The following is an 18,792-nucleotide window of genomic DNA, read 5'->3' on the forward strand; positions in this document are numbered from 1 at the left end:
GGAGACCGGCCGGGGCGGGGGTGGCACCTCTTTCCTCCTCCTCCTCCTGGCGTTAGTTCCGGTAGCAGAGGAGACACCGCCGCAGTTGCTGCCACCTCCGGGGTTTCTGGCTCTTTTCTCATCGCCTTAAATTCGGTGAGTCGCTGGGCTTGCTCATCTCGGGCCGAGATTGCGGCCCCTAGTCGCTGGGTAGAGGGTGAGGGAGCCGGTGGGTCCTGTGCGGCCGGATTTGGATGGGCCCGGGCGGAGGCCGCCGCATGAAGCCGGACCAGATCTCGAGCTTGGATTCGGGGGTCGGAGCGGCTGCTTCAGCGGGGAGGTCGAGAGGCGGCTGCCCGGGCCGGAACGCGGGGCGCGGGTGTGCCCCGCGGCTCTACCGACGGAGGCAGTGGGCGAGGGAGGCCCTCGTCCAGCCCTGCCCGGCCTGGGTAACAAAGCCGCCGCGGCCTCTGTTGGGTGATGTACGCGTGGGGGTTCCGGCGGGCGGGGCGGCGGGGCCGCCACCACCACTGCGCCCGCCTCCACCGCCGCTGCTTTCGCTGGAGGGCGGGCGGATGTACGGGGCGGCGGGGCCCCCGGCGCGAAGCGCCTCGGCGCCTTTGGTCCGCTCGTTGCGGCGGCCGCCACCGCCGACCACGGGGTCAGTGGAGAAGGGGCTGCGGGCGAGGAGCAGCCCTTGGGCGGGGGTGGATTATCCGTCGCTGGGCTGGAGGCCCGGGAAGGGTTGAATGGGGAGACACGTGCCCCGGCAGGAGGCTTGCCTTGTAAGGTATGGGGTGGAGGAGGCTAGGCCCGCTCTCAGCCACCTTTTGCCGGCTGGAGTGGTGCAAGCCACCGCTACGGTCCCGGGCACGACTTGAGGGTAGGGTGGTGCTGCCCTCGGATGAAGGGATTAGCCTTCTGATAGCGTCTTTAAATTAACATACATGTTTTGGATACCTGCTAATTACGGTGGTCGTTTCTGTTAGCCCTCTGTGGTGCTCAGAGTAGTGGAAGATGAAGGCGAATTTAAACAGGAACAAGGAGGAGACTGTGCTTATGATGGGTGAATTGCCACTAGTCGCAGTGGCGCTGTGAAGTCATTTAAAAGTGGCCTTCACATTTCATCTTTAAATTGTAGAGAGAAATGCAGGTTTTGAACTTACATTTAATCAAGCAAAGGTAATTCTTTATGCCTTCCCAGGTCTACTGCTAGGCTGAAAGTGTATGTTCTATGTAGTTTATCCGTGACTAGGCCAAGGTTTGATGCTTTGTTTTTAAAATGGATGTTATGGCACTGATATTTTTAAGGCCTTATTTTCCCCCTTTAGGGTGTCTTTTATGAATAATCAAAAGCAGCAAAAGCCAACGCTATCAGGCCAGCGTTTTAAAACCAGAAAAAGAGGTAAATATTTATATTTTAATATCTTCTCTGCAGACCTCCAGAATAACTTATATTTTGGTTCCTCTGGCAGGCTATTGCTTAGTATTAAAACTTAAAGAGAAAGTGCCAGAAAGGAGCTTGAATTTGTAGTTGACTGCCATGTCAGATATCTTTACTGTTTCTTCTGCTTTTAAGATTTGTGATATCAACATAGATCTAAGCAAGCTGGTCTTTATTGTGAACATATAGTGACTCTAAACAGAAAAAAAAAGTATGGACTTCAGGGCTTCATTTTCACTCGCTAAATTTCATTTAAGCAAGATTTTGGTTGAGAGAAAAAGTCAATTTATAAAAGGAGAACTCCTAATGTGATTACTAGTTTCATCCAAGCTATGTGAACATTTGTGAGAGAAAAATCAGACTTTAACCCATGGAAGTTAATTATGGAACAGAGTTCACATTGCACTGTCTTTTGAAACTATTTCCTCACAGACTTAGGTTTTTGTTTTAAAGCACAAGAATTGCATTAACTACTTGTGTTTTATTATATACTTTGGGGAATATTGAATACTGTAGCAACTCACGATATAAAGTTAAATGAGATGTGGTCTCAGATATATTTTTTATTAGCTTTAATGTTTTACCCCTAAACTTTTCAATGTTATTGCTCAAAAGTACATATTGACCTTATCTTACAGGAAACTTTTAGGAAATAAAGAACTGGGTTGGCTACTGGTTATAAATTATGTTTTTCAACCCTGAGTGGCAGACACTTTGAGATGTATATTAAATAATCTTCTAATTTCTAATTGTAGCCTGCCACCTTACAGCAGGGAACAAGGAGTGTTTTGATTCTAGTCTTTGAAGATTCATTAAGTTTTAGGCCAGTAAATTTTCTCAAGAGGAAGAATAGTTGGGAACCAGAACAATTCTATAATGGAAAAGCCTGTATATGTTATCTGGTATAATACATTATCAAGTAGTTTTAATATTGTTGTTAGTATCAGGAAGATATGTCACTTTCCCAGTTGCAGATTGAGATAACTCATGGTCTCTTAGTTCTTGATAATTGGATCCTGATTTGCCTGGGACTGAATAGAGTTCCCAGGACATAAGCCTTTCAGTGTTGAAACAAGAAAAGTCCTAGGCAAACTTTGGTCACCCTGGTGCTATGTAGAAATTAAGACATCATCTAACCTAGATAGGGAAATCAAACCCTACCCTGGAGTGTGTAACAGCAGCACAGTAAAGGCTAGGTATATACCCAAGGCACTGCTTAGTGTGCTTTCTATTTTATTTATGTCGTTTAATATTCAGAACAACTTCATGAGATGGATCCTACTCTTAATCACCATTTACCTCAGGAACATTCAGACATGAAGAATGCACTAAGTTGCTCAACTTCAGATAGCTAAGTGCTGATCTCAGTTTAAATCAGGCAGTTTAAATCCAGAGCCCCTACTCATAACTGCTGCATGTCATGTATTGGATACTCAAAAAATGTACTTTCTAGAAATTACCTTAATAAGTATTAGAGTGATTTTTTTTTTTAAGTAGAAAGTGTTATGGTCATTTAAAGAAAATCAAGAGGTGTCCATACTTAGACAAAATTTCACTCAGGAATAAAGTTTACCTGAGGTATAGAAGATATCTTGAATTTGACACATTCCAGGTGGAAATTGTCTCCTAGCAGTAGGAACACACCAGCTCATTTAGGTCACTTAGGAGACCTGTGTGAAAAAATAGAGAAAAGCCATACACTTCTTGTGATAGGCAGTCCTGTCTTGCACTCGTAGAGGTGCAACTTGCAAAGGATGTGTATTTAGTCCCCTGTTGTGTTTGCTTGTGTTACAGGTCTTAGGCAATTAAGTAGCGTTTGTTTTTTCCAGGTATTGAAATAAGTGAAATTGTAATGAATGTGGTTAACTTACTCAGTAGTTAGAGCTTCATAGGGCAGTGGTTTCATGCCCTTTTAAAACTTAAATGTTTTGGGGTTTTCCCTCCAGATGAAAAAGAGAGGTTTGACCCTACTCAGTTTCAAGACTGCATTATTCAAGGCTTAACTGAAACTGGTACTGATTTGGAAGCAGTAGCAAAGTTTCTTGATGCTTCTGGAGCAAAACTTGATTACCGACGATATGCAGAAACACTCTTTGACATCCTGGTGGCTGGCGGAATGCTGGGTAAGTGTCCGGGTCTTATGAGAAGTGTGTTGTATGGGGATTATGTAAAACCCAGCATATGAACTGTTTGACAGACATATCAAATCAGGATGGCTTTGTTTCTGTTTGTTTTCTTTTTTTTTACCCCCTATGGATTTTCACTTTTTTTTTCCCTTCTCCAATTATAGTAAATTTGCAGATCGCCTTGCTCTGTATAGCTTTATATTTGAAACCCATGACAGAACCATAACATTTGGAGAAGACTTTTCAGTCGGATACATAAGTCCCAAAACATCTGTCATCAGTGATTTTTCCAACTCATGTTTGCATACTCTGAGTTAATGAAGAAATCTGTATCTCTTGTTCTGTCTTACCAAATACTTCATACAGACAAGCCTCCATATCCAAAGTTCCACATCCATGGATTCAACCCAACTGTGGATCAAAAATTTTCCAGGGAGGGGAGGAGCAGAAAGTTCCAAAAAGTAAAACTTGCATTTTCTGTATCCAGCAACTATTTTTTAGCATTTACGTTGTATTTGATATTACGTACAACCTAGAGACCGTTAAAATATACAGAAGGATAAATGCAGGTTGTATACAAATACTATGCCCCTGGTAACCCTGGTTCAATTCCTGGGTTGGGGAGATCCCCTGGAGAAGGGATAGGCTACCCACTCCAGTATTCATGGGCTTCCCTGGTGGCTCAGGTAGTAAGGAATCTGCCTGCAATGCAGGAGACCTGGGTTTTATCCTTGGGTTGGGAAGATCCTCTGGAGGAGGGCATGGCAACCCACTCCAATATTCTGGCCTGGAGGATCCCCAGGGACAAAGGAGCCTGGTGGGTTACAGTCGGTTGGTTCACAAAGAGTCGGACACAACTGAGTGACTAAGCACACACATTCCCTTTTATATAAGGGACTTGAGTACTGACAGATTTTGGTGTCCACTAGAGTCCTGGAGTCAATTCAGGACAGTACTATACCTGAGTCCATAGGGTGGCGGAGTTGGACACAGCTTAGCAATTGAACAACAAGTAACTGAAGCCTAATTCTGCATTCTTCTATGTATTAGTCACTAGCTAATTATCAATCACTTAGAATGTGCCGAGTACAAATTGAGAGTACACATTGGATTTTGAAGACAATGTTAAATAGAATAAGACATCTCAATAATACTTTGAATACTAAAGTGTTAATATTTTTGATGTGTTGGGTTAAAGTATATCAAAATTAATTTCACTTCTTATTTTTAATGTGGCTGCTAGGAGATTTAGAATTACATTATGTGGCTCACATTATATTTCTACTCATAGCCCTGCTAATTTACTCCTGCCTTCACTCTCAGCAGCTCAGGATATCTTAACAGAATGTGCTACTTAGTTATATATCCTCAGTTGATGCTGGTAATGTCATTTCCATGGCTCCCTAAAATATTCCAAAATGTTTTCACAGTAACATTGTATTGAACCTCATACCAGCCTGCTGGAATGAGAACTGTTATTTATGTACATGAAGAATGGAGGCTTAGAGAGTCTTCCATAGCTTGCATGTAGTCAAACACTTGCTCAGTGGTGGAACTGTGAAATCAGAAAGAAAGGTTGAAATAATTATTAATTTTAAATGAATGTCATTGCAATTTTTTTTGTGAAATATACTTTAGCCCCAGGTGGTACACTGGCAGATGACATGATGCGTACAGATGTCTGTGTGTTTGCAGCACAAGAAGACCTAGAGACCATGCAAGCATTTGCTCAGGTAAATTAAACTTTACATAATTCAGTTAGCTGTTATCCATTTGGCTAATGTTTAAGGAATAGTCTGTTTTTAAGAGGTTGGTGGTAGAAGGTTGAAGGAATTTGAGCTGAAAGTTTAGAGGTGTTCTTGGTGTACAGTATGATTTGGAAACTTAAAAATGCATTGAAGAAAAAAAAAATAGGAAAAAAATTGAATTAACTTTTCCTTTTCTTGTTTGTTTTTCTAGAATTAATTCATTTTTTTTTTTTTTAAGGAAAAAAGTCAAGCTGAAAAAGGAAAATCAGTTCCCTATCATGATTTCCATCATTAAATTACTCTACATATAGCTTTTTAAAGTTGAATGAGTTATAGGCAGATTAGCTTCTTTATCAGTCAAAATCTCATTTGAAAGTTCATACAAGTATATCTAACCTAAGGGTTGTTGTCTTTGTCATTCAGAAAGTAGAACTATATTTTATGATCATCTGTTAATATCCTACAGATAGGTAAATGACTTGTATTTGAGCAGTAATTAATTTGTGCTTTGATACTTTGGCAATAAAAGTCTATTGGGGCTGGTGATTAAAGTGTTAACATTATTGGTATATTGTAGGATTTTGGAAAGGACAAGACTTCCTAAGCTGATTAAACATCTAATGAAAGGCTCATTTCTTTGCTGTTCTAGAGATACTGTGGAGAGGTCTTAGTTTCCCTGATTTAGATCTTTTGGGTATCTGACATTTCTACATATGAAGTTATTCAGTTCCTTCATTAATTCTTACAGGTTTTTAACAAGTTAATCAGGCGCTACAAATACCTGGAGAAAGGTTTTGAAGATGAAGTTAAAAAGGTATGAGCAGCAATATCCTTTGTGGAAAACAAAAGGTTGGGGGCCAAAGAAGGGGATGTTAAATCCTAATTCTGCCATGGATTTGAGATAATTTTAGATATTTAGGTGGGCTGTCTTTGAAATGAAGTTTGGAGTATATCATGTAGTTTAATTTGCTGTACACTGTTTCTTAGTTCTGTGTTCAAACAAGTGGCAAAGGGGTAAAAATCCAAGTGGAGTTTGTTCAAAAGTCAGAGTAACAGATCAGAGCTAAATACCTTGACAAAGAGAAATTTACCATGCTTGCTGTCAGAGTCAGATAGTATACATATCAGTGCACAGAAAATTTGGTAAAGTTAATTTTAACTCATTCAATACTCTCAAAAGCCCTGTGTAGCAAGTTTTATTTTACACATTTACATGTGTAAAATACATGAACGAGATGAGACTGCGCCAGAGGTTAAGTGACTTGCCTAAGATTATTCAGTATTATAACAGATATAAACTTGAGTGGTTAGACCTCAGAGCCCATAGTTTTAACCAATATAATATGCTTTACTGCTTCTCTTTATATAATACAGTTGCTCTTTCTTTTAACCCTTGACTATTTACTTTTATAGCTGCTGCTGTTCTTAAAGGGTTTTTCAGAGTCGGAAAGGAACAAGCTGGCTATGTTGACTGGTGTTCTTCTGGCTAATGGAACACTTAATGCATCCATTCTTAATAGCCTTTACAATGAGAATTTGGTTAAAGAAGGTAATCAACCTTTCATAAATGGATAATCTCTAGTTGGCTGAGAGTGGTGTAGATAAGAGCATAAAAGATGAACTGATATAAAAGTTAGGATATAGTTTGTATAGATTCGACTTGTGATAGTGATAGTTTTTTTAACTAGTATCCTTGAATTTAATTGGTTCATTTCATTTCAGTCATTTAATGTATAACTTTAGCATTTAGACACACACCAAATATCCAGGGTCTAGACAAAATGTGATTGATTGTAAAGTAAAAATAGAAATGCTGTGGAAACCCAGAGAGATTAATTCCAATTGGGACACTTGGGAACATTTTGAATAGAGAAATGGGGGAAATGGCAAGCTGAAAAGAAAAACAAGTTCCCTTTTATGATTTCCATAGTTAAATTGTTCTGTACAGTAACTTAAAAGCTAATTTTTTTTTTTACTGCTTTGATTACTGAGTATTTAACATGCCTTAATGTAATTCTCAGAACAACCCTGTCAAATGTAAGAATCGTCACTCTTATTTTACACATCATAAAAATCTAACTTGACTAACAGTACACAACTAACAAGTGGTAGAGTAGAGGAATTGGAATGGGTTGGTAAACAGTGGCAGAGGGAGGTTTAGGGGTAGGTTTGGGGATAAAGTGAATAATCCTGTGTGCTGGACCTTCAGAGAGAGGACATGGGGAGACAAAGTCATTGAAATCCATGAAGGTACTTCTGTTAAATAAGCTCTGTTTTTCTACAGGGGTTTCAGCAGCTTTTGCTGTAAAGCTCTTTAAATCATGGATAAATGAAAAAGATATCAATGCAGTAGCTGCAAGTCTTCGGAAAGTGAGCATGGATAACAGACTGATGGTTTGTGACTTTTCATTCTTCACTTTCTTGACAACACTTAAGGAAAATGTGATCGGCAGCTTTCCCATTTTTAATCTGTGAGAAGAGGGAAAGTGTTTTTTGAATGATTTGAAGACCATTTAACCAGATTAAATTCTCATTTCAGGAACTTTTTCCTGCCAATAAACAAAGCGTTGAACACTTCACAAAGTATTTTACTGAGGCAGGCTTGAAAGAGCTTTCAGAATATGTTCGGAATCAGCAAACCATAGGAGCTCGTAAGGAACTCCAGAAAGAACTTCAAGAACAGATGTCCCGTGGTGATCCATTTAAGGATGTAAGTATTTCACCAGGGTGAGTTTTAATAATAGCTGTAGAATGTTATGCTGGGGCTTTGCCTCAGTCTTTTTCATATTTGGTGCCTAACATGTGCCCCAAAATCCAAATAGTTGGGGATTTTGTAGGGTGCAGGCCAATAGACAGACCTTTCTGTTTCCATCATGGGCTTTTCTTAGGTAGTGTGCTTATGTGTAACATAAGGTTTAGAAGTAGAAGTCTATACCTTCTAGTTTTAAAAGTTATGTGGTTGTATGTGGTCTCCGGGTCTTTGCTAGTTGCATGGAAAGGTCTTATGCTTTTTGTAAGTTTGATACGTATAGTATCAAACTTAGTTCTATACTAAATATTATACTTATTTCTGCACGAAATTTGGATTCTTTGCAGATAATTTTGTATGTCAAGGAAGAAATGAAAAAAAACAACATCCCAGAACCCGTTGTCATTGGAATAGTGTGGTCCAGCGTAATGAGCACTGTGGAATGGAACAAAAAAGAGGAGCTTGTAGCAGAGCAAGCCATCAAGCACTTGAAGGTATTAGAATTGTGCCTGATAAAACATTATTTTTGTAAGTGGGGATAAGTGCACTGTCTGAACTTTTCCAAAAGGATTTATCAAATCCTATGGTTTCTGGGGGTAAACCACCAGTAAGTAGACAAATAACATTAAATATTGGTGATAATCTTTTAAAAAGTCTTAACTTGGGCTTTCTGTTGCTCACAGGATAAAAACAAATACATGTTTAAAAGTAGCTTAAACCTATAATTTGGTGTTTGCTTTTGAAAGAATATTGAAAAATAGGAGGATTCTCTCTTTTTTCCCTTTAAAATATTAAGATTGTAGTTGGAGTTATCTGGAATCCTTGGTTTAGTATTGCCTCTTTGATTTAAATGCTTAAGAGATTTTTCTGCCTTTTTAAAACAAAACAAAACAAAAAACTTCCACTAACAGAATATATAGTGATTGTAAAAGATGAGTTGTGGTCTTTTAGGAGTTTGTACTGAATGTACCCAATTCAGTACATTCAGTACAAATCCATTGTACTGAATGACTAAATCTTTTCTCTTTTCCCTTTAAAAGCAATACAGCCCTCTACTTGCTGCCTTTACAACTCAAGGTCAGTCTGAGCTGACTCTGTTACTGAAGATTCAGGAGTACTGCTATGACAACATTCATTTCATGAAAGCCTTCCAGAAAATAGTGGTGCTTTTTTATAAAGGTAAATTTTGAATTTTGTTAATATGTTTATTGCAAAACCTAGAAAACTCAATAATTCTAATGAATAGTTCTCTGAACATCAGCACCCTAAAGTATTTCACTCTAATCATAGGGCTGAGTTGTCTGAAATAATTGGATACATTTTAGTGCATTATCATTAAAACATCTCTAAAGCCTTCTTGATGAGCCTCAGACTTCACCTGCTGCAGTCCTCTTCCCCAGACAAATGATTTTCTTGGTTCCCATATTTTAAACCTAGAGGCCCACCTGCATCCCCAGATTTTTTTTTTTTTTTTTAGCACCCTGTGCTTTGGTGATTATCAACTTGTGGTTAGGTTTCCTTAAAGTATCTATACCTCCACTTACTTCCTCCAGATTTAGAAGTAAGTCTTTAAAATCCTCATTTAAAATTCTGGAAAAGTTAATAAATAACTTTTAATTTTATCGATAAAACACTGGACTTTTAAGTAAAATCACAGTACCACACGTAAAATAATCTTTTTAATTATCTATCAAATATCCCTAATCATTTATCACAAGATTTCTCAGCCTTGACACTACTGTTTTGGGCCAGAAAGCTGTTTTGTAGATGGCTGTCCCGTGCATTATAGAGTGTTTATCAGCATCCCTGGCATCAGCCAGCAGGCACCAGTAGCACATCTCCCCAGTGCAACAACCAGCAGCGTCTGTACACATTGTCTGATGTCCCCAGGGGATCAGGTTGCCTTTGGTTGAGAGAATCACTCTACAAGTTGATAAAAAGTTTCTTAGTATATGGTTCTCATTTCATCTTTTCTACTTTTCTTTAAAAAATTTGTTGAAGAAACTAGTTGAGTGTTGAATACAGATTTGTTTTTGTAAGCAACAAAAATAATTGGTTTTCCTCTACATTTCAATAAAAACAAAATTGCTAATGAGGTATGTGCACCTTAGGGAGTTTCTAACTCTGCCTTAGTTATGGAAGTACTGTATGAATACTCCACAAATGTAAAGGTTGTTCTCTTCTTTACAGCTGAAGTTCTGAGTGAAGAACCCATTCTAAAATGGTATAAAGATGCACACGTTGCCAAGGGGAAGAGTGTCTTCCTTGAGCAAATGAAAAAGTTTGTAGAGTGGCTCAAAAATGCTGAAGAAGGTAAGTCTTTTCATTTGTGCAGTCTGTTTGGTAAAGCCTGAGAACTTATTTTAATGTGGACAAGAATATGTCCATACATGTCATCTTTCATTCAGATACCATTTTGTACCTAAAGTACAGATTTTTGTTCATTCATGACACACCTCCAAAAACTCATTTACTTTAAGGCAGGGGAGGAAAACTGGACTTCAGGTATTTTGATGAATTGGCCATAATACTAAAATTCTTAGGAAAATTGAAAATTTTGAGAATGTGTGTATTAGTCAATCACTCATGTCCAACTCTGGAACCCCATGGGCTGTAGCCTCCCAGACTCCTCTGTCCATGGAATTCTCCAGGCAAGAATACTGGAGTTGGGTTGCCATGCCCTCCAGGGGATCTTCCCAACCCCAGGACTGAACCCGGGTTTCCTGCATTGCAGATTTCTTTATCATTTGAGCCACCAGGGAAGTCCAAATATTTATGAATTTTGAGATTCACAGATGCATACTTTTTGATATCCTCATGAGTAGATCATTATTAATAAAAATTTTTTTAAGTAAAGTTAATAAATGGAACTTTTACTTTCTGATATCATGTAATGCTTGATTGCACTTTTCCCCTTTTCTAGAATCTGAGTCTGAAGCTGAAGAAGGTGACTGAATTTTGAAACTACACCCTCAGTAAAGCAAACAGGAGTTGTAGATAAAATGTCATGTCTCATGTGTCCTGGTTCTTACATCTTCCTACCTCCCTATATCAAGCATGATATAAGGGCTTTCATGGCAAATTTTATTTTAACTGTTTCTATGGTTACTGGAAATGTTGGATTTAGTTTCTAAAACCATGTTTTAAGTAGCTGCAGGAGCTATAGATTTGAATCTGATGTTGCATTAGTCTTTTCAGTTATCTTCTACCTCCTGTATTTTCTACTGTAATAATGTAATTTAAGGCCTTCCACAATGAACAGTTCACTTTATTCCCTGGGTTTTCTATATAAACAGTTTTCAAGATATGATTTGGTTAAAAATAATTTGTTATAAAAATTCTGTTTGCAAATTAAACTGTAAAAGTATCCAATGTCTCAGAAGGCAATGATTTGTGTGATAATTTGATATGCCCAAAGCCCTGCTCATCAATGAAAACTATCATATACAGTAATTGAATTCATTAACATGAATCTTGAGTATCTGGACCATTGCTTCCATGTTAACATTTTCTTGGCATTTTTAGCCCCAGATGTACTTGAGCTCAATTGTCTGCTCTCTGATTTTCATTCCCTAAAATGAAGCCATGGAGAACAAACTTGAAAGTGGGGTATTTGGGAAATTGTATGTGGCAAAGGTAGTGGGAAGAGAAAAATTAAGCTTTTCCCCATTGAGAAACTTCTGCATTCAGTTTGTTTCTTTCCACACAAAACAAATGAATATTCTTTTCACAAAGCCATTTTCAAATATACCTTGGAAAAAGCCTTGTCATTTAAAGTATTTTACACTTACCCTGCACTTAGATTCATGAGAGAGGACTGAAAATAGTGCGAGTAAAGCAAATGACTGTACTAAACCCAGAAAATTGTTGAAAGAAAAATGATCAGCATGTTCTAACTGGGACTCCAAATACAACTCAATATTGCCTGTTGGCTTAGCGTATTTGTTGTAAAGAGTGAAGTGAGGTGATAATGATGTATTCCTACTTGGTCATAGTGGACCAGCTTCATTCTCTTCACAGGTTCATTTATGACTCAATTATCTGGCTGTTAACCTAGTTGCCAGTTTTTCTAATTGCCATGAGCCAAATATCTCTTCTATACAGTTGATCCATTTATTTTAATGGCTGCCTGTTTACTTTCCATCTTTTCTTGCTGCTACCTGTCTTTATATGTAGTCATTAGAAAACAAAGTGTGGCCACGCTTTTTGCTGGAAAGATTTCATGTTGAAAGTGAACACTTTGCAAGTTTTTTGACTGGTGAAAGAAACAAACTTGGAATAATGCCACAAGAGACTTGGGTGGGAATTGCCTTTTTCAAAGGTGCCATTCTTATGAGCCAAGAATTTGTGTTTAGAAGTTTATCTTGAGGGAATAACATGTAATATAGTTTGAAATAAAGATATAACCTTATGAAGAGCATTATAATTGATACCATTGTGAAGGGGGTGAAGTTGTTAAATGAATGACTTTTGATAAAGCTTTCATGCACAGGCAAAATGTATTCACTAGGTTTCTACATAGTGATCTGCTTTTACTTTGTAATTTGTAGTCCTCAAAAGACTTTTTTTAAAAAATAAAGTCCATCCTTACACTTAGGTTTATATAGGTCAGTCTTCTTTTTTTTTTTTTTTTTAGTTTTTGTTTGTAAATTCCATGCTGATACCTAGTGGTAACTGTATGTTATGTGTCAGATGTATCTACTGTGTAACCATTAAATAATTGCTCTTTTCATCCTTATGACTCCCAACTTCACAGAATTCTGATGTAGCAGAAATTACATTAACATTTCTACAACCAAACCATTGCATGTTGCTGCAGTACAGAGTGTACCTTGTTTATTATATACTGTGTATAGTGAAAGTGTATGTAGTTTTCCAGAAAACTACATTATGATCTTTGATCAGTTTTTTCCTTCATAATGACAAGGTAGTGTTTACTTACTACAATATTAACAGTAAATGGATGTCACCTATGACAGTGTAGTGTAAAGAAAGGGAATGCTTTCTAAAAAGACTTAGCAGATTTTCATTCTGAATTTTAAGTGGCAATTTTGAGTCTCAGCTGCCAGTGCCAACCTCAAATATGTAAATATAGATGTTAAGATTGTACTTGTAATCATGATCCGATAAATGTTCATTGATTTTCCTAACTTGGTGTCAGTTTCTAAGGATAAATCTCCTCTTAGATACCATAATTAAATGTGTACTTAGAGCTGATTAAATTTCTTAATTATTCTGGGAGTATTGTCCTAGAGACATTTATTATATTCTTAAGAAAATTCCAAATGCCACAGGATATTTTAACACAGCATAGTGATGGTGGGGAGAAGAAATGCTTATGACTGAGATTTATTTCCAATTCAATGTTTTTAAGGGTTTTTTTCTCATCAACCCTATCCCTAAAGCATTTTAAACTTTAACAGTACACCAGTGAATTTTTTTTGGCCATACTACGTGGCTTGCAGGATCTCAGTTCCCCAACCAGGGTTTGAACGTGTGCCCTCAGCATTGAAAACATGGAGTCCTAACCACTGGACCACCAGGGAATTCCCCCAGTGAATTTTAGTATCACATATATGCTGTATATGTATTGTATCTGCTTTTTACATGAAAAGAATAAGGGGGGTTTGGAGGTCCTGTTTGGGAGTGACACTGCCCCCATTTGAGAACTCACACCCTAATGTATTTTTTAAGGGGAGGACCACCTAGTGGCAGACGTTTGCATTGGCAGACATACCTTTATGTGTGTCCAAATCCTGAAGCAGTATTGTTTTCTGCCAGTCACCATCATTTAACAGCTATGCTTTACACCCTTCCTGCCACAGGCATGAGACAAATCATTTCCCGTTGGCTTTGGACGTCTTGATCGATTCTTGCTTGATTTGGAAATGTATTCATAATTAGAACCATTCAGGTTCCTTCTCATCTATAAAAATCAGTTAAAATCCTAGGTGAATGATCTAATTAAAGTAGGTATAACACATTGATAAATGGCATTGAAATTTTACCAGTGAGTCTACAGTCATACCCAAGTAAGCTGCTTGCAGGAACTGATAGAACTATTATTGGCTGGTTGAAAATGTAACATAGATGCCAAAGTTTTAGTGTACTTTATTAATACCTAGACTACTGAATTACCTTTGTAAAAATTTCCTCCGATGCTATTTACAGGTGCCATGTTAAACAGGCTATTGCATTTCTGTGACAATTCTAGTAAACTGCCTTGCTGTGATCTTTCATGTAAAATATTAGTGCTCTAGTATTGATAAAGAGTATGTCTGTTCACCAGCCTACTGAGGCCTAATGGTTTCACATATAATTATTAAGAAATATGTTTTTAGATGGCTTTATATAAGCGGAATCTAGAAAATAAGTGCTTTTGACTTCAAAATAATGAATTTATAATTGGCCTCTGTCTAAAAAACTTGAATTGCAGTGGATTTGTACTTAAACACAATCTTGCATAATTGTATGAAATTTGGTTTGGATCAGAAAGATTTCCAAACTCCCTTTCCCTCTATTTTTTTTTCTTTCTATATAACTATGGCTATTAGCCACCATACCAAATCCAGTCGTTTTAATTTTCCAATGCACTTATAATCCTTTTATCTTTATTCCAAGATTATAATTTCACCTCTTAATGAATTGAAAAAAGGGTGAGAATATTTTACAGATTCACTCAATTGCTGTCAAGTTATTAACTCAATTAACCTTTAAGTAAAGGCTTCAACTGCTTGTGCCTACTCTAGTGCCCTAGAGGAGACAGCGGCAACAAATCTATTCAGTCCTTTGCTTCGTAGACTTTATCGAGAGGGACCAATATCTCATTAAACTGTGATACAATTAGAATGTTTATAGTTGTATTAGTGTAGGTCTGCAAACTATGCATTCAATATGTATAATGAATTTGGGGTGCTACAAAGTTATCAAATATAATTGAGTTGTTTCAGGGAATTTCCAGTCAGTGTAATAACCATTTTAAAATATCTTAGGATGAAAATAGTTTAAACCATTTTTTTTAAAGCTGAACTCCTGAAGGCTGTGCTTCAAGTTGACTTAGAGGTAAACATTGGGGAAATACAGACTGAAAAATACTCTATTCAGAAAGGTGTTCTACATTCTCTGGCATCTTAAGAATAAAATATTATCTCTGTAAGTACACTTTATTTCCATTCTAGTTAGGATTAATGGATCCTGGCATGGCAAACAGCTGAAGAATGGAGAAAACGGGATAGCTGATAATCCAGATAGTTCTTGACACTCTGAACAACCTCAAGTACAGCCGTTCAAGCCAGTAATTACATTGCTGCATTATTTCTGTGTTTAACTGTGAAATTTGCTTCTTGCCTGTACCCTTGAAGTTGAATAAAATTTCATGAACTCCTTACTAATGTAAAAAGAAGAGCAATGACTTGCACTGGTTGTTGTCAATAACCTTTGAGTGCTGGAGTTGTTGAAAACTAGGTCCTTTTCCTGGTCCTTTCTGTTTTGCCTTCGTGTTTAAAAACCATCAAAAGGCTTGTGCCCTCAGAAGACAGTTATCTCCAGATAATGTTTGCTTTCGTTTGACTCACATGTACTTCAAACTCCCATCCAAACCTGTGCACATTCAAAAAATGCCATCTACCCTCTCCAGAAAGCTTCAGGTCCCTTCTCTTTCCTTCTCACATCTAAGAGATCAAATACTGCCCATTCCAATTACAAAATCACTTCTCTCCAAAGCCATCACCTGAATTGAAGCCATCAGCATCTCTTACGGAGAAGGCAATGGCACCCCACTCCAGTACTCTTGCCTGGAAAATCCCATGGACGGAGGAGCCTGGAAGGCTGCAGTCCATAGGGTCGTTGAAGGTCGGATGTGACAGAGCGACTTCACTTTCACTTTTCACTTTCATGCATTGAAGGAGATGGCAACCCACTCCAGTGTTCTTGCGTGGAGAATCCCAGGGATAGGGGAGCCTGGTGGGCTGCCGTCTATGGGGTCGTACAGAGTCAGACACAACTGAAGTGGCTTAGCAGTAGCAGCAAGCATTAAATTTTAGTTGAATATGTGAAGGAATAAGTCTGGTGTTTCCTAGATTAGAATACTGAAGTTGAGTGTATAAAAAAATGAACTTCTGGGGATGTTTACATGTAGAATTAACTCTGTTACATGAATTTGACAAGATTAATCCAAGATTTCTCTTCAGTAGTTAGGGTTGCTGTGACTGATGTGGCCAGGATTAGAGTCTCATTCAGCAGAGATGCTTTGCTGAGTTTAGGACTATGGAGGTGAGCAGGACTGGGTGTCAAAATTCAGGCCTGTGGAACGGAGCAGGTAATCAAGAGTGCTGCTGCTGCTGCTAAGTCACTTCAGTCGTGTCCGACTCTGTGCGACCCCATAGACAGCAGCCCACCAGGCTCCCCCATCCCTGGGATTCTCCAGGCAAGAACACTGGAGTGGGTTGCCATTTCCTCCTCCAATGCATGAAAGTGAAAAGTGAAAGTGAAGTTGCTCAGTCATGTCCAACTCTTTGCAACCCCATAGACTGCACCCTACCAGGCTCCTCCGTCCATGGGATTCTCCAGGCAAGAGTACTGGAGTGGGGTGCCATTGCCTTCTCCGAATCAAGAGTGAGGTGAGTGCAAAACAAAGACATTTGAGGTACTAGCAAGTTGGAGAGTTCACTTTCAAGGGCTTTCTATAATCTAATGCCACAAGAAACATCACACCAGAAGAAATACGGTTTGTAAGCCCTCAGCATCAAAACTGCACGCCTTCTTGAAACAATCTTGGATGAAGATATCACGCTCGTCTATGAGCTGTATGATTGGGCAAATAATCCAACCTCTGAGCCTTCTTTTCTGCATCTGTAAAAGAAGGAACTGTGATAATGATGCTGATTTCATGAAGTGGTTGAGAAGTTGACAATGAAATGATCTATTTAAAGAAAATTGAGGTGCTTGATGCAGTACTTGTCACATAATCACGTGAATAGCAGCTATTATTTTTGTTTGGCAAGGAAGGAGTTCATGGGGAACTAAGAGCTCTGAATTGAGGTCTCTTGTTAGATTTGAATTGGTACAAGGTAATGGAAGTTTCCACAACCATCATCACGTTGCCTGCTTTAGCAGCACTCTTGTGTGCCCATGTCCACAACAGAAGAAGCCACTGCAATGAGAAACCTGTGCACCACAACTGGAGAGTAAGCCCCCACTTGCCGCAAGTGGAGGAAGCCCACGTGCAGCAACAAAGACACAGGACAGCCAAAAGTGAATATTTTTTTAATATTTTTTAGAAGTCACAAAGAGAAGAGTTAATGGCAGATGAAAAATATTCAGTTGTTGGAAGAAGGAAAGCAGATGACCAGCTGACTTGGTTTTAGCATTCTCTGTTCTAATCTTGTGGCACAGTAGAGAGCTAACAAGGAGAAATAAATCGACCCCGCAGGGTCCAGGAACATCTCAGAAGTTAGGACTGCTCATTTTAAGGATGCTGGTAAGGAATAAAGCTGGAAATAGATGAATTTATTGGGCTCTGTAAGAGCACCTTCTCTATCCTTTCTCAATTTATGCCACCACTGACTGCCCTTACACAATTCAGCAGAAAATGGGTATACCATCTGTATAAATTGGGGAGAAATGACGGGGGGCTATGGACTAGTTGACGGCATACAGGGTAAGAACACCATAATAAAATTCCACACTTCCCACTCCCCAAAAGTGGGCGGATCCCTAGCACAATACCCCTGTGTAGCAGAGCTACAGTAGTCCCCAGTATTGATTCTTAAGACTCCTCAACTTTTAGCTGGACACATGTCTGCTCATAGAACATCTGTTAGCCCCCCTTGTAAGTAAGAGTGACCATATGATTCAGCTACAGACGATGCCCTTAGAAAGTGGCCATGTCTTTTCCCTTCCCTTTTTCCTTCCTGCTAGTTGGGAAATGGGCATGATGACTGGAGTTCACACAGGATTCTTGGACCATAAAGATAAGGAACTATTTGTGGAGAATCGCAAAGCAAAAAAATAGGAAAATCCTGAGTTCATAACAACATTATATCCCAGAACAACCTACATCTGGACTACTTGCAGATAATCTTTAGATCATTTTTATTTCAGGTATCCTATTCCATGCAGATGAATGTAATCCTGAATGGTTCTTTAGAAATATAAAGTGAAACAGCAAACAAAATAGCCATAATAGACTCAAAGAGGAAATCCAAATAGATCCATCATCATAAGGGAAAAAAGTCAGGAGGTAATGTGCCAATTATGAAGCTGTTGTCTCTTAGCTTCAACATACCCTTTCTTCCTACATGATGTTGGGGCTGGAACTCTGCACACTGCATTTTTTATATGCCATCTGGTTCTCAGTTGTGTGTGTGTGTGTGTATGTGTGTGTGTTAGTCGCTCAGTTGTGTCTGATTCTTTGCAACCCCATGGACTGTAGCCCGCCAGGCTCCTTTGTCCATGGGATTCTCCAGGCAACGACAATGGAGTGGGTTGCCATTTCCTTCTCCAGGGGATCTTCCCAACCCAGGGATCGAATCTGGGTCTCCTGCCTTGCAGGCGGATGCTTTACTGTCTTGAGCTACTAGTTAGGCTCTGCCTATAGAGGGTCTTAGAGGGAAACTGGAATAATAAAGGAGGAGACTGACTTGCTGCTTCCTGTTTGCTTCCTGTTCCTGTCAGTGTCCCTTCAGCAATGGCCCTTCACCCTGGCTAAGGCACTTGGCTCCATTCTGCAGTTTTCCACACTGGTTT

The 18,792-nt window shown here is 38.8% G+C and overlaps 1 protein-coding gene across 2 annotated transcripts; it reads left to right on the plus strand.

Annotated features, from left to right (window-relative positions):
* The first annotated feature begins 5 nt into the window (after positions 1 to 5).
* On the plus strand, positions 6 to 15,433 carry BZW1 (basic leucine zipper and W2 domains 1). 2 transcript variants are annotated; one of them, XM_027564077.1, is made up of 12 exons: positions 6 to 135; positions 1,311 to 1,384; positions 3,370 to 3,546; positions 5,188 to 5,282; positions 6,046 to 6,111; positions 6,711 to 6,846; positions 7,582 to 7,691; positions 7,837 to 8,007; positions 8,394 to 8,540; positions 9,087 to 9,225; positions 10,237 to 10,359; positions 10,970 to 15,433. In XM_027564077.1, the coding sequence occupies exons 2-12, from the start codon at positions 1,321 to 1,323 to the stop codon at positions 10,999 to 11,001; spliced, it is 1,260 nt and encodes a 419-aa protein (XP_027419878.1). In that variant the 5' UTR covers positions 6 to 135; positions 1,311 to 1,320; the 3' UTR covers positions 11,002 to 15,433. The 2 variants fall into 2 exon arrangements, with proteins under 2 accessions (XP_027419878.1, XP_027419879.1); XM_027564078.1 differs by lacking the exons at positions 6 to 135; positions 1,311 to 1,384; positions 5,188 to 5,282 and having other exon boundaries at positions 3,469 to 3,552.
* Positions 15,434 to 18,792: the final 3,359 nt, after the last annotated feature.

This window comes from Bos indicus x Bos taurus, chromosome 2 (assembly GCF_003369695.1).
Source record: "Bos indicus x Bos taurus breed Angus x Brahman F1 hybrid chromosome 2, Bos_hybrid_MaternalHap_v2.0, whole genome shotgun sequence".
NCBI lineage: Eukaryota > Metazoa > Chordata > Mammalia > Artiodactyla > Bovidae > Bos > Bos indicus x Bos taurus.